The sequence below is a fragment of the Phyllostomus discolor genome, chromosome 4 (assembly GCF_004126475.2).
Source record: "Phyllostomus discolor isolate MPI-MPIP mPhyDis1 chromosome 4, mPhyDis1.pri.v3, whole genome shotgun sequence".
Classification (NCBI taxonomy): domain Eukaryota; kingdom Metazoa; phylum Chordata; class Mammalia; order Chiroptera; family Phyllostomidae; genus Phyllostomus; species Phyllostomus discolor.
In genome coordinates, this window is record NC_040906.2 from 9,688,059 (window position 1) to 9,704,050 (window position 15,992).

Consider the following 15,992-nt stretch of genomic DNA (forward strand, 5'->3'; position numbering starts at 1 on the left):
TACCCAGTAGCTCTTGGGTACCAGTTCTCATAGGGTTGGTATGAGAGGACTGTGTTTCTTTATTATACTTTATCTTCCCACTAAATATAGTATTTTCATTAAATAGTAGAAATAGCAATCACACTATTGTATTAATATTGTTCCTTTGGGCAATAATGATCTCTGGCCCATATGTTTCCATTGGAGTGAGCTTTAAAGGAGGAATTAGCCACACTGGTGTGTTATTTGTAGTTAAATATGTGAAATGGAGAGACTTATTTGGGAGTTTTAACGATAAATCGGCGCATTCAAAGGAAGATCAAATTCACATTCCGTTGTGACTTTTGGTCTCTTCTCTAAAAAAGAAAGGAGATGCGTGAAAAGCACCTTTACCCTAAGGGCGTGTACTATGGTTTGTGATTTCAGGTAAATAATGCATATTGTAAACAAAAAAAACCCCAACTGCATTTCCTTACCTAACCATGTTCTGGCATAGTCTATGTTTATTTTCATCTAAAATTAGCAAACAAAAAAGAGGGGCACACCCAAATAGCTTTTTTTTTTTTTTCCCAGGAGTAAGCATGGCCCAGCATTCATTTAGTAACTTGTCAAAAGATTTCTAGTCCTCTTCCTCCCTCTAGTGGTGAGGAACGGTATAAGCTTTCGCAGTAGAGGATCCACCTGATGTGTAGAAGAAAGAACAGGACATCCAGAGTCCCGGATCCACCATTTCTAACTGCGTGAACTTGAGGCTTCACGTGACCTTTGTCTTTCCGTTTTCTCATCAGGCATATAGTAATGATTATGATTTGCAAGGTTATTGTGACTGATCACAAGGGAAAAGGTTAAGTCAAATCTGTTTAAAAATTGATGAAATAAAATTGGGGATTTCTTTTCTTTTTTCTTTTTCTTTTTGAAAAAATCCAGGAGGCACACTAACTTTACTGAACTGCATGGACCCTGCTGGGGGGGCAGCCTTAGCCTCCATTAGCCCTCCCTCTCGGCCCACAGAGTATTTTGAGGGCAGAAATGGCTTTTACCAAGCGATAAAGCACCATGTGCCACCTGAGAAGACCTCCACACTTAGTTTTCTTGCTCAAAATGTTCCGTTCCAATCTAGCCACAAAGGGACCATCAGGATACATCAAAATGAAGGGTTCACCTGAAAAAAGAGAAACTGGCCTCTGAAAATTTCAGTATCTTAAAAAAAATCAACGAGGCTGAGCCATATTCACGATGACGAGAGATTAAAACAAACACTGCAAACTAAAGGTGAGGTGTCAGCTCGGACGACAGGACCCCAGGTCGGGAAGAGATGCAGCACCAGGCATTTGTGGGGATTTAAAAACGGGCTTTCACCCTGGCTGGCATAGCTCAGTGGATTGAGCGCAGACTTCGAACCAAAGTGTTGCAGGTTTGATTCCCAGTCAGGGCACATGCCTGGGTTGCAGGCCACAGCCCCCAGCAACCGCACATTGATGTTTCTCTCTCTCTTTCTCCCTCCATTCCCTCTATAAAAATAAATAAATAAAATCTTTAAAAAATGGGCTTTCAATGAGCCTGTAGCTGTGAATCATTCTAATTTGCTTGCTTTTTGGGTGCGATCATTTAGAACAATATCCTCAGTCTTAGGAGACACATCTTCACGGTTAGAGATCAAGTGTCAGGATTAAAATGTATTTGCCTGTGTGCATGCTGGGGTGTGTGTGCGTATGCTGGGGTGTGTGTGTGCGTGCGTGCGTGTGTGTGTGTGTGTGTATGTGCACGTGCGTGAAAAGCATTCTGGTATGCTAGCTTGCTGATTTTTTTTATCATTAATTTTTTCCCAAAATAAAAAACAATGTAAAACAAACAAATGAAAGGTTTTGGACATTCCCATCAGGTGAGGATTCCTTTGGGTTGCTTCCTTTTCTGTCACGCTGACTGGCCGGGAAGGTGAGTGCATCTACAGTAATCCCCCCCTTCAGCTGAGGCCGAGATGGTCTCAGGTAATTGGTGTTCGACTGACACAGAAATAGCTCCTTAGAAAATATCTGCCTGATATATGAGACGAGCCACTTTCCCTATTTGTAAAGTGGGAGTCATAACAATCCTCATGTTTACAGTACCTAATTCTCCATGAAATTTACTATTTGCTTTTTATCCAGTTTTCCCCAACTCAACATTTGTTACAGCAACTGCAGTGCTAAACTGTTTGTATTTCTGTCTAAATTGTATGGATCCAGACTCCTCACTCCTTTGAATCCTTCCTACCTCTGGGATAGACTTTCACTCTCTTTTATTAACATATTGGTCAATTGTCACTTCCTCACCTGTAACATCATGCCTGACCCCCTTCAAAGGTAGACATGGACACTCACTGAGCTCATCTCCCTGTCTTCTGTGCCCTCGCCTCTAACTCACTAACTGCAAGGGTGTGTGTATGGGTGTGGCCTTCACTAGGCTAAAGTTCCTTGGAACTCAAGGAGGTTGCATCACACACTGAGCATGTATCAGAACCCCCGGTGATTAGCTGGTGGACAAGGGGAGTTTGATGAGTGAATGTAAGAAAGCAACTTGCAAATTCTGAAGTGCTAATTACTACACAGTTTCGATGATAGTCAGTGACACCTCTTCGTTAGGAGTCATGACAGTTACACAATAGTTGTTGATATTTGGTTAGTGGTATAAGAGTCGGTGGATTTACAGGGGGCATGGGACACCAAGGCTGGATAATTTGGGGTAAGGTAGGTGATTTTAGAGCATGGAGGCTTTGGAAAAAGAAGGTAAAATGGCTAAGGTAAAATGGCCAAGAATTCATTTTATTCACACTACCTTTTTGCCCAGACCCCAGATGGCTGTTTGCAGGACGGCGGCATATAAGGTTCTCAAATCACTATTCAAAAGTTTGCACCTCGCCTTGTTCTCCCATGAACCTTGTTTCCTCGGCTCCAGCCACCACACCCAAAGCCCCTGCGGGCATCCGGGAGGCAGGGGGGAGGTGATGGGCAGGGAGAGGAGGAAAGAAAAGGCACGCTGTGTTTTACTCCGCGCCCAGGGTGTGCGTCGACCGCACCCCGGCTGGAACCTCTACTAACTGTCCCCACTTGTACAGGCGGCGGGGAAGATGTGGTGCTGCCCTCTGCTGGCAGCTTTGGCAAATCTCCACACTCAGGTCATTCATTCCGCTGTTGTAGAACGAGTTCCATTCTGGGACTCATTATTTTGAGAAGACAGACTCGCACGGAGGTAGGCTTTCTTTTAATACAATACACTGGAGTAGCAAATAGCTCTTTGTCACTGGGAGTGTTCACACCTTTTTTTTTTTAACGTTCACTTTTGCTTTGCATTTTAATTCGACTGCAGGAGTTTCAGAAACCCTGTGGGCGTAGCGCCCGAATTCTGTGTGCTGCATCAGCGAAGGGGCAAGTTCTCCGGTGTGTAGGGAACCTGCTCAGCAAATCCGGGGCGAAATGATAGGGGAAAAAAAGCGAGAGAAAAGGAAAAAAAGATAAATGGAGATTTCAGGTTCAATAACCTTATGCAAAATTGTGTAATGATAAAATCTAAATGAAGTAGCATGTACCTATATATAGGCTGTGTTATTGTGATTTATAACAAGAAGTATAGACTTGGTTTGCTCCTCTGTTTTTTTTGCCCAGAGCTCCTAAAAACCCCAGGAAATTTCTGGAAGGAGAGCTATAAAGTCTTTTGTTATGTTAATGAGGTGACTTGTTAAGTACCAGTGGAGCCAACCCCGTGATTCAAGAGGTGGAGCTTTCTGTCTAACCCACCCTGGTCTCAGGGAGAATGAGTTCAGTCACCAGGCCGCAGACCTAATCAATCAGGCCTATATAAGGACGCCTCCAACCCAGAAGGACTGGGTTTCCAGCGCATCCATCCTGGTGACTGAGTGGCTCTCTAGGGAGAATGGAGCTCTCAGGGAGCGCGGGAGCTCCTGTCCCTTCCCCATGCCCCGCCCCCTGCATCTCTTCCATCCGGCTGCTCTTCAGTTAGGACCTTCTTTTACAATAAGCCTGTGTTGTAGGCAGTAAAACGTTTCTCTCTGCGTTCTGTGAGCTGCGCTGGCAAATCCATTGAACCCAAGGAGGGAGCCATGGCAACCGCTGATCACAGCCGTGTGGTCAGGCAGGGCACGGCTGATGACCCGGACTTTCGGTTGGCATCTGACCCGGAGGGCAGTCTTGGGGGCCAAGCCCTGAACCGCTGGGCCCTGGTGCGACCTCCGGGTGCAGCGTCAGAACCCAGTTCGATCATCAGACACCCCAGCGGGAGAAGGGCTTGGCAGTGCGGGGACACCCCACACCCATGAACCCCCCCAAACCGATGAGTCCTCGCTGTGGCCTGTGGCCCTTGTCAGCCCGCTGGTGTCGTTCACGTTTTACATGATTTGGAAAGACAACGTCGTCTGTTGAACAATGAGTGGGAAAGGGCTTCACAATCCCGCCGGTTAGGGACTGTAAAGGTTTTCACTTGCTCCCATCCTCATCCACGCTCTGCCCTAAAGGCACACCTGCATCGTTACAGCTTACATGTCTGAAGGGGTCCCCGTGATACACCGTTTCTCCTCCTTTAAAAAATCATTTCTGGGGAATGAACTTAACAGAGAGTCCCCCTCCGTGTGACCTGCAGTCACCGTGTGACCTTTGCAGGGGCACCTGGTGCCGGTTTTCTGCTCTGACGCTGGTCTCCCATCCCCCCCACCCCCAGCCCGTAAAACTAGTTAGTTAACTAGTTGACATGGGCACACCTGGCGACCAGGTACACAGCGCCTCCTGGCAGGAGCCCAAATGCGTCTGCAAATTGTGACAGCAGCTTTACCATGGGATGCTTATCTCTTTCCACCTTTAGCTTTAATGAAACTATTCATTCCATCCATATGCACTGAGACAGCTAGAAATTTCCTAGATAAAAGTATACATCCCAAGCCCTGGCTGGTGTAGCTCAGTGGATTGAGCATGGGCTGCAAACCAAAGTGTTGCAGGTTCAATTCCCAGTCAGGGCACATGCCTGGGTTGCAGGCCATGACCCCCAGCAACTGCACATTGATGTTTCTCTCTCTCTCTATCTCCCTCCCTTCCTTCCTAAAAATAATAATAAATAAAATCTTAAAAAAAAAAGTATACATCCCAGCCCTCAATGAGCCTGCCATCTAATGCAAACACTTAGGGTTTGCACCTTGGGTGTCAAAACAAACGCTCATCGGCAGAGTGGAGAAGGGGTTGGGTCTCCAAACGCACGTGAGAAGAAGGGGTGAGCAAAGAGCCCCGCGCTGAGCCTGACGAGCTCAGGGGGAGGCCGCATGGCGGGGCCCCACAAACTCCGAGACCCAAGGGACCACACACGGGAGGGTCTGAAATGAAAACTTCCCGACGAGAAGAGGCTCATGGGGGGCGGGGTCGTCCTGTCCTAGGCCAGCACCTTCCTTAACGAAGGTCAATCTACCTTAACCGAGTCTGTTGCCTTTTTGCATCTACGATAACATGCCTTTGGGATGTCATGGTCATTTCTTCCCTGCCCCCCCGAGACCCTTCAGGGCACCATCGCTGCAGCAGAGCACAGACCCCAGAACCCTTCCTCGTTCCTCTCGACATCTGAATTGGTGACTGTTCACTATTCTATAGCCACCGACGCAAAAGAAACACACGTCTGTTCATTGCCCTTGTCATCCAGTCTCTGAGGTCTCCTTGCTTGGCTGTTCCCCACTTCCCCGACCTGTCTGCAGTGGATTTCGAGTAACCCCCTTATGTCTTACTCTTTGATTCTAGTGTATAAAATAAAGGGAAAAACTGCCACTTTCGGGAGCATTTTCTCAGTTTCTTGAGATTTTGCTTCCCGGCATGTGTCATCAGTTTGGCTCAAATAACTCAACAGAAACCCTCTACAGTTTGGGTGTCTCTCCCATCAACAGAAGCACGACAGGTCAGAGCCTCCCCTTCGCAGTTTTCAATGAACATCTGCAAGTTAAAAGCTCTGACAGTAAAAGAGTTTATCTAACACGACCTCTCCCCCACTGCTTTTCTGTTCTGGATAACAGAACAGAGGGCAATGTCCTCCTTCAATAAAAAAAAATAAGATTATTTGCTATTATGTGCATGAGTACAACATACAGTAAAGATAGGCAGAAAGGAGCGATGCTTGGGAGGGTCGATCCCAGCCTTGATGGGTCACTAATAATTCCCAGGACCCCAGGACCCCAGGGCCGGGGAGGGAGTGCCAACAAGACGTGTGGGAGAAGGCAAATCTCGGCAGCATCACGGAGGCCTTTAAACATGGGAAAGGGCCGTAGAGGTGACGAGGATGCACGTGAGGGGTCGTGGACAGAAGCGGGACTTGACTGAAAGGCCAGGACCAGATCACACAGGCCTGGACGTCCGTCCACGTGAAGCCGCTCCTCTTCCACCCTGTAGGCCGTGGGCGGATTTACGGAGCTTGGCCTGGAGACGTCCACACGGATCCCCTCTCGTGGGGAGGGAGGGCGGGAGTCTGGGGTGCAGGTGGAGCCGATGAACCTGCGTTCTTCAGGGGCAGGGTGAGAGGTGGTGGGTGCGGCCTTCCTGCAAGTTACCTTTGGATCCGAGAGAAGCCGCACCACCGCGGTGTGGGCGTGGCCGCCGCTGCCCGCTCTCCCGGTCCCCTGTCCTCCGTTTGCCCGGTGTCCCCCAAGCTACCGGGACTCTCAGAGGGGTGAGACGCTGTGGCTCACCCCTCATGGCTCAAAAAAAATGTTTTTAAAAAAGAGTCTGTGGGTTAAATGAATCAACTACTATGGGTCGACGTTTCAACATTCTATTTAAGGTGTGCTCTCACGTTCATTATTCTGTTTCCTACGGACGTGGAAGTCAGTTGGAAACTCCGTGAGGCCTGGGGAACGGGACCATGGAGCTAAACGCTTCCAATGCACGTCTTCCCCACGGGTCCTTGTTCGTCGTCCAGGGCTACACCAGGCTGGTAGCAGCACAGCTGGGGGGCCTCTCTAGGTTGCGTCCTGAGTAATAGGTGGCTTTGGCTGTTTTGGCTTCTGCAGAAAGAGCCTCTCCCCCGTTGGGTATCCAAAGTTGACCCGGCTAGGTAACATCACTCTTGACACCTTTTGGTCCTTCAAGTAACGTCCTTATTTCCTGGGAAGTAAGTCATTAGATGCAGCATTCCAAACACCACCCCTGCCAACACAGCTGGCAACCAGGGATTGTTAACTCTTTCTAATGCAGCATCTACTTTAGAAAACAAAGGCTTTGGAGCGACACCACGGTATTCTGTCCCCCTGCAGAGGGTCTGTTCACAGGTTTGCTGTGGACACCCAAGGGGCCGGATAAATCTTGGTGACTACACTACCTGCCTTCTGTGTGTCGTCGGTTAACTCTGTACCAGTTACTCTAAAAGCCGGTGTTAGCACGTGCTTGTGTGTGAGGGATGCATTTTCTTTCCAGAGCAAGGAAATGCTTCTGGAGGTAGTTAACTGGTGATGCACCAAAAGGGAAGCAAAGGGAAGCAGGCATTGAATTTCATCCGCCGGGGGGCATGGGCCTGTCTGCCCCACACCCCGGGGGGGTTGCAGTGTTTCTCCAGTGAGGTGACTGACTCTCCGCCCTTTCCTGCTCAGGCACCAGAGTGCCGGGACGCACAGCAGGAGATGCTTGACCAAGGAGGCCCGTTGGTCTACCCCGGGGACGAAGGATTGGTGGGGAAATGGACCCATCAAACACCCACGGAAACTTGGGAAGCTGGTCATTTTGAAGAAACTGACTCTCTCTCTCTCTGTCTCTCTCTCTCCCCGCCTCACTGTGTATGTGCGTGTTCTCTCTCTCTTTCACCACCTGGTAGCACACTCAGCCCATTTGTCACATGCTCTCTCCCCCGGGAGCACGCGGCCATGTGAGTGCAGCAGCTGCTAGGCCCCACAGCTGACGGCACGGGCTTCCAAAACACGGAGCACTGATGGGAAGCAAAAACTCTAGATGCAGGCTTTTGTTCTGGCCTTGCTGCAGACACAGCTGGGCTCTTCCCCTTGGGGGACAGAGGGAAGGCACAGGCGTAGCCTTCCACACCAATAAAGCATCTTTCCACACCACAGTCTCTCGTGTGTGGGTCCCGGAAATGCTTTCCTGCGATCCCATGAAAGCGCCTGATATCTACCGACAACAGGAAGTTGGATGCACTGAAATGTTTGTGCTCTCTCACAGGCACACACACAGACACGTGCACACGTGCACACATGCACGGCTGACTTCTCACAACGCTAGTCCAGGAGCCATGGAGAACGACACAACCACTGAGTGGCATCGGCCTTCCCCCCTGGGGGGTACAGCCCCAGCCCCACGTCACCCTCAGGGGCTCTGATCTTAGGTGGCACCTTCGCTCAGCTGAAGCCTTAGGTGAGCCTGACCCTGTGCTGTGTAGCTTTTAATCTAAAACAGTCAACAATGCCAGACCTGGAAAAATCAAAGGATGATAAAATAAACGGATGAATGAAAGTGAAGGAAGGTGAACTTTATCGTGAAAGCACATTTGGAGAGGCAGCTATTTCTGGCAGAAAATAAAACGATGTTTTAGTAGACAGAGCCACCTGGGTGTACAGCTCATGTCCACAGAGCCACCTATTGGCTGTTAGACAGGTGAAAACTCTCTGATGTCCATCTTCACATCAATGCTCCGGGGGAGGTATCACCTACGCCCTGTGTAGGCTGCGACAACAATGTTGATAACATGACGTTACAAACACTGTGCCACGAGCACGTACGAGGTGTGGGAAAAGTAGACGTGAGTATGTGAAACACAGTTCATTCTTGTACTTTTACGTATGGGTTATTGCATTACCTTCCATACGAGCAGCTGTACACCTGCTCTTGCCCCGTGAACAAGCACTCAATGAATCCACCTCCACCCCAAGGGTAACGTTTATCTGTGGCACGGAGGGAAGACCATGGTTTGTCCGGCAGGTGAGCTGGGTGGACAGACTAAGACTAGAGACCCCCCCCCCCCCGGTTCTTACTGGGTCGGGCACTCAGGATGAGGATGCATTTTTTTATTCTGAATTGAGTGCAACATGACTCGGAGCCAAAACCAATTGTGTGTAAGCTTTGCTCCCCAATCCACGTGCAACTTAAGTTGGGGTTAAATTTGCCCTCTGGTTGGGAAGACAGCTCACTCCAGGAAAGACTCGTAAGCGATGTGTTGCACACGTGTTAACAGCAAACAGAAGCATGGAAGGAACTTTTCCATCAGCCAGTCAGACTTTCTGCTAGTTTCCTGTTCAGTCTGAAAATCGGGATACTGCTCGCCCTTCCTGGAGGCGCAGGTTGGACTCAGGGGACCCCAGGGCACAGAAGATGCCATAAGTCCCAATGGAAATAGCTGCCTGTCACATAGAAATGTTACTTATTTAACATAAACATGCAAAACTCTCAGATCACGGGGTGTGATTTGTTATTTCCCCCCTCCCAGAAGTACAGAAAGGCATGCTCAAAAGTTAGACAACCCAAAACCGCAGGAATAAAGTAATGAAAACAAAAGAAAACAAGTATCATCAATACCACTTTTCATGGGTTTCTGTAAGCTTTCTGTCTATTATCCCAAGCAGTGTATCTTTTCCGTCTCAAAGCACTTTTATTAGATTCAGGTGTTTTGAAAACCCACGTACAAATGGCAAAGCGCACTTCAGACACTAGGTGGCGGTATGTGTCCACCTAAAGTTCTACTTTCCCCGAGCGAGGCTGACCCCCACAGGCTAACGTCGTTTCAGTAGTTAACAGCCTCAGGTGCAGAAGGTTTCTAGGACGAGGACTGCTGCCAATCACTGGCAGCTGAACGCGATCATCTCATTAAAGTCTCAGCTGCAATGACCAACCTTCGACAGCTGTCTGTGTACCACTTGCGCACGACCCACAGCGGTAAACTGGCGACCTGACCTCTAGGCTTGGGGCTACAGCTTCACGTTCTCCTGCACTGACCTGTGGGATACCTCTAGCGGCTGGACTTTTCCAACAGCCTCCCAGAGTCTCTGTTTTCTAACTGCTGCTAAACACTGACGTAGCATTGGAAACGTGAAGGCTCTGCCTGAAACCATGTGGAATGATCCACTGTTGGTGAAGCTGGAGTCTTCGGCTTCCCTTCACGCAGTAAACTAGCCCACCCTTGGCATTTGCCGAGGAATGAATGAGGGCTCGAAAGATTGTTTAACACATATATTCCATCGGCTGACTTTGCTTGAGAAATACAAAGTAGTGCCGGCGGACAGCCATAGACCAGAGGCTGTTCAACTTCAGTCCTCATGTTTACATAACAATCTACAGGGCATGATCCTCGAGGCTTTCTTCATTCAAAGGAAAAGTAAAAATGAAAAACAAAACGTTTAAATCAGTGTAAGAGGACTTAAAATTACACTGCACACGCATCCGGGTAAATTACACCACGTGCACGTCAGAAAACAAGGCATTGAAAACAGTGGTTGGTCTGGGGACGTTCTGAGTAAATGCTGACCTCGTTGACACACTTATCCCGTGCTTCTGCATCCTTCCTCCCGGCCCTGGCAGCTAACAGCTTCCCGTGCAGCCTCGACAGGCTCACCCTGCTCACTCACACTTGAACTCAAACAGGAGGGTGAGTGGCATTCCAGAGCAGGAGGCGTGTCTGGAAAGAGACCCTTAGTTGATTTCCACTCACTTCGCTTCGAAGCCACAGGTGGGATCCCCGAGGTGAGAAGTCATGCCAGACAGACTCCCTGATATACAGTAAATACCTGAGCGTCTAATTTTTTAGTGGGAGCAGAAATAATGAAGAAATCACATCAAGCATATCAAGGACGGGTGGGAGAAACCATTCTGTCTCAATCGATGGCAATAGGAAGAGGCACTGTCTAGAGAATTTAAAGTCACTAATGAAACAGACTAAAAATCTGTCTTTATTATCACCACAAGCTGGCCATTCCGTACAAGGTCAGTGATAGCACATGGACAGAACCTCCCACCCCGCTTTGGAATCCCACTCAATAGAAGGACTCTCCCGCTTAGGATTTTGCAGCAAGCAGGAAGGTTGAATTTTTGGAGAAGGGGAAAGCAAGCAGGGAAAGGAGAAAGAATTATTACTTTTCTGGCCAGGATTGTCTGTCCAGGGCTTTATGTACATATGTCTTTGACCCTCAACAACAACGAGGCAAGGCAGATAACACTGCCCTCCTTTGACAGACGGGAAAGCAGACTTTGAAAAGCTGAGGAATGTATTCAGGGCCACACAGCTAGCGGCTGGTGGGGCCAGGGTTCTGCTAGAAGTCTCATGTCCTCTGCATCTCCGGTGTGTACCCAGCAGAGTAGTGAAGACTGTGGGTGTTGGCATTTGAGAGGTACAAAGCATGGACAAGGTACATGATGTCCCTTTGACGCCCTCAGCTGTGCTGTGGGATGCTGGCTGCACCCACGGGGTAGGACAGGGCCACGGGGCACCCCTCCAATGAGGTGGGGGAGCTCTCAGCAGGCCCTGGCACAGAGAGGATGACAAATGGCACTTGGTTTTCACCCTGCAGACTTCACCTAAGAGCTGTAAAGAACTCTGTACCCCTTCCACGTGTTAAAGGAGGCTGGAGTCTATACTTAAGCTGCCTCACACTTTTACCTGCAGCCCTGGCGGGCTAAGCTGACAGCTCGGATGCTGAGGACAGGGCCATGTGCAGGTTTGGAGAGGACGGCAAGGTCAGGTGGAGCACACCCTCACGGTCCGATTGCCCCCACCCCCACTCCTATCCATCAACTGGTTGAAGACTTCTTAGAGGTCAACATCCTCTTGTTTATTACACTCTGCTTCCTACTCCTAGGGAATGAATGGTAAGATTTTTGGATGCGGGGGGGGTGGGTTGCAACGAGGGCAAAGGGATGGCTTGCTTGATTTCCTTCTACTCAGCATTGGAGTTACTGAGAGACTGGCCCTGAGCCCACTGGCCTTTCAGTGGGACCCGACTATTCCACCACTTGAAACACGCACGAGGTCACAAGCACGTAAAGCCTAAATAATATGCCAGAATTTCCTCAGCCCCTCCTGTAGTCACTTGTGAAAATTCATCTGGGTTTCTGGCATGAAAGTACAAATCAAATGATGCCTACTTTTCCGTATGCACATTACTGCATTTGGCTGCTACTTCAAGGTAATAACAAACTCTCATTTCTTTTTCTAAGTATGGCACTCACTATAGAGGGCTCCACAATGTACTGAAGCGTCACAACTTCATAAACCAACCAGTCAGGCCTATTCAGGTAGGTAAAAGCATTACAGAAGGCAATGCTTCTGGTTGGTTGGTTGGTTGATTGGTTTGGCACCCGCATTATTTTAATACAGTTCTGCCATCATAAATGACAATACATGGATATAACCACTGACACTCCCATGTGTAACATGAATTTATTCCACATTCCACAGGGAGGGCCAGATCCAATCTCTTTGGTAAATATCATTCTTATGACAGAGAACTATAATTTCTTTGCAACGTAATCTTTGTGAACATAACATTTTATTTTGCAGTTTGAAGGTAGTGCAGATAAACCCCTCTCCCCTGTGTTGCTGACATTACATTGCAAATTCAGTGGCATTTTCCACGTCCTCCAATTGGGCTTTTTTCCTACTTGTAAATACTTGTCAGGTTAACTTCCACACAGAATGAAAGCAATGGGACTCATTTTAAAATCTACTGCACAGCTTGTGTGGTGGGGAGCTGTGTGTCAATGCAGTGAATTCAGCTTTTGCTGATCGGCTGTGTGTTCCATTCCTGCTTTCATCCCCCCATTTCCATCATATGATGCAACCCTGAGCATACGATCGAACCAGCTGTGTCAAGGTGCCAACCCAGTGCAGACCGCTCTCCCCCTTCAGGCCTGAGAGGAGGAGCTGGAATATTGCAGAGTCTCAACAACAACAGAAATGTTTGCCCAACACTTGAACAAGGAATGGTGGAAAAGGGGCCTCTTCATCACATTCAGCTGGATGGTACACAACTCCCTAAAACACATATCCCGCCCCCTCATCATCTTCCTGGCACAGTTTCTCCCATCACCAAGCCTTAAATGGATGGAAGCATGCGGAAATGTACATACAACCGATCAGATGAGATCTTGTAATGGGTGTGTTCTGGATCTCCTGGACTGAGGGTTGGAATATAGCATGCATAATCTTAGCAAAACTAGTCACATCTGTAATAACAGTAGCTCGGGAATGAGAAAGAGAACATATAGTTGAAGTTTCTCTGTTCTTTTTTTAAATCCTCACCCAAGAATATACTTTTATTGGTTTTAGAGACAGAGGAAAGAAGGGGAAAGAGAGGGAGAGAGAAACATTGATCAGTTGCCTCCCTTGTGTGCCCTGATTGGGTATGTGCCCTGAATGGGGATCAGACCCTCGACCTATCAGTGTATGGGATGTTCCCACCAACCAGGCCACCTGGCCAGGGCAGAAGCCTCTCCATTCTTAATATTTGGTTTTGTGTTTCTCACGGAGGTTTCATCCCTACTTTCATAATTTACTATTTCACAAGGGTTTTACAAATGCAAAGATTAAAGCTGAGAAGCAGAGAGATTCCACTCCAGGATGATAATACCCTATTTCACACCAATGACAACCACGGGTCAAAAAATTAAGCCAAGCTATTGAATTTCTATGGGGTTAGGGTTATAGACAGTAACCTGTAGTAATTTTCCCCATAATAAATTCCCCGTATACAACCATGTATCCAAATGAACATCAGAGCAACATACTGTACTATGAAGGATTAGATGGTATTTTCGCTTATGCCTTTATTTTTCGTCTCGTTTCTTCAGGTGATAATAGAGATCTCATTGACCATGCACGGATACTTAGACATCCCCTTTCTGAGAACATTTCTGGTATTATTGGTAAAAGAGGAAAATGCCATTTATTTAAAGATTGCCTTATTAAGCTACAGTGTTTGGTAAATCTCTAGATTATCTTGTACGCCAATTTGTCCTTATGGCCTGAGAGAAAAACTCTTTGCCACGTTCAATCCAAATCAGTTGGTATATGAATATTTATAAGGACATCAATATTCACAGTGTCTTACAATCATGCTCCAAGCTAAATAAAAATAAAAGTTAAATGGCCACAAATGTTACAGTATAATAGGGTCAGAGCTAAAAGATATGTACAAATTCATTGACAACATCTGTGCGTCATAGACAAAACATTGAAAAGGAACTCTACATAAAACAAAGTGGGTAAATTTATCAAATGTTGATAAATTTTCAGAGACAGTATAAAAAGTACACAAAACATGGAAGAGAGAAAGAATTTTTTAAAAAAAAATAACCACTACGCCAATACATATAGTACAGGTTTACTACATTTACGTTACAGGAGAATGGAAACCAGAGACACAGACGGTTTGGTAACAGCAGAGAGAGTCCCACCCAAGCGCAGGGGAGGGGGACCCGCCCTTTTGGATGAGAACACAGACCGCCACAGACTCCCCCCCCGGCGCCCCCTACACACAGGGAACGAAAGGCAATGCAAACGTCGTCTACGGCCACACAGGACAGACAGAGGTGGAAGCGTTTGGCATGTTGCATCACAGGAAGTCAATCACGATTGGCTAACGATGATGGTACCTGGCTCTGTTGCAGGTCACTGGCTTGCCTGAGAGGACTAACGGACGGAGGGGGCACACCTGATGTGGACGCAGACCGGCCCAGCTTGCAGCTTACTTTCGGCTCTGTGGACAAGGGGCAGAGAAAGACCAACTGTTAGTGGCGCAACGTCGGCAGCGATGACTCCCACCTTATCTGAGCGAGCGCTCTTCCCGTGCAGCGCAGCGGACAGTCCCGCTGCCGGCTGGGCGCTGGTGGTGATGAACCCGTGCCCTGAGCGTGCGCTCTACAACAGGGGCCTTCTCGGACCCTGAGCTGCTGGGAATGACGGACAGACAGATCACAGGCGGCCAAGGCCTTGTTCCCGTGCACATTCCACTGCCCCAATCTGGGTTCGTTTGGGAGTGATTACTGGAGCCACGGCACCCCATTCGGGGAAAACGCAAGTGACGGGACCATGTGTGGTGCTTTACGTTCAGCTTTGGTCCACAGGGCTCCGAACTCCGAAAATGTCTTTTAAACCCTCTCCAAATTTTAGTCAAGACGACTTTCCTCCCTCCCTTTTTTTCTTTCTTCCTCTGCTCTCTCTCTCACTGCCTTTCTTAGTTTGAAGTCTGTACTACTGTGCTTGAGCTGACTACTTTCGCTAGGTTTGCAATGTAACTTCTCTCTCCCTTCTCTTAATTTGTTTTAAATTTTATAACCAGCTTCTAAGACTTTTGCATTCTTTCGCAATAATGGTATTTTCAAAATGAGAAGCACTGTAGTAACTCTTCCTCTATTTAAGGAGCCCAGGTGAGCTGCCCAGGCCATTGACAAAGACACTTCGAAGATGAGAATTTGGGGATGGAAAGAAATCACTTTATTCAAAGAAACATAGAATTCAGAGTATGCAGAGAATGTTGACTTTCAGATGTACTTGAAGTTATTTGATAAAGAAGAGAAAAAGAAGGTGCAAAAAGAAAAACCAAAGTTCTGCTTTTATTGCAATCTTTTATGTTAAGTGTTAGTTTGGAGTTCCCGGTATATTCCAGCTTCCGTTTGAACTATACTTCATATCTCTGTTCCCAAGACACTCTTTGAAACTACAGAGTTAGCTGTAAATGCTCCCAATTTACAAATTAGGAACCCGAGTGTTTTCTCCAGCGGTCAGTGGGCCTACAATGCTCACTGCCGTGTGGATGCGACCTCCGGTGGAGAGACCACACAGACGGGGGAGGCTGTTACAGCCCGGTGGTCCTGGAAAGGGCTAGGCCTGCGTCCCTCACTGGGCAGGTCAGCCATCCATTCAAACTTTCAACCCACAGACATGCCCCGAGCCCCTGTGGGAAGCAGCAGCCCCCCGTGCCTGCAGAAGCAATGAGTGCACAACCGTTGTGACAGGGAGTTGGGGAAGGGACTTCAAACTCTAGCTTTAATGGAGAACCATCATTT

General features: G+C 47.9%; 1 protein-coding gene across 2 annotated transcripts in view; it reads right to left on the reverse strand.

Moving 5' to 3' along the window:
- The window catches only part of NYAP2 (neuronal tyrosine-phosphorylated phosphoinositide-3-kinase adaptor 2), a 217,508-nt gene that overhangs the window by 20,788 nt on the left and 180,728 nt on the right, over positions 1 to 15,992 (reverse strand). For both annotated transcript variants that reach the window (XM_028511047.2, XM_036022784.1), the window contains one exon: positions 14,580 to 14,683. In XM_028511047.2, the coding sequence (XP_028366848.2) occupies positions 14,580 to 14,683 (104 nt within the window). The remainder of the gene's footprint in view (positions 1 to 14,579; positions 14,684 to 15,992) is intronic.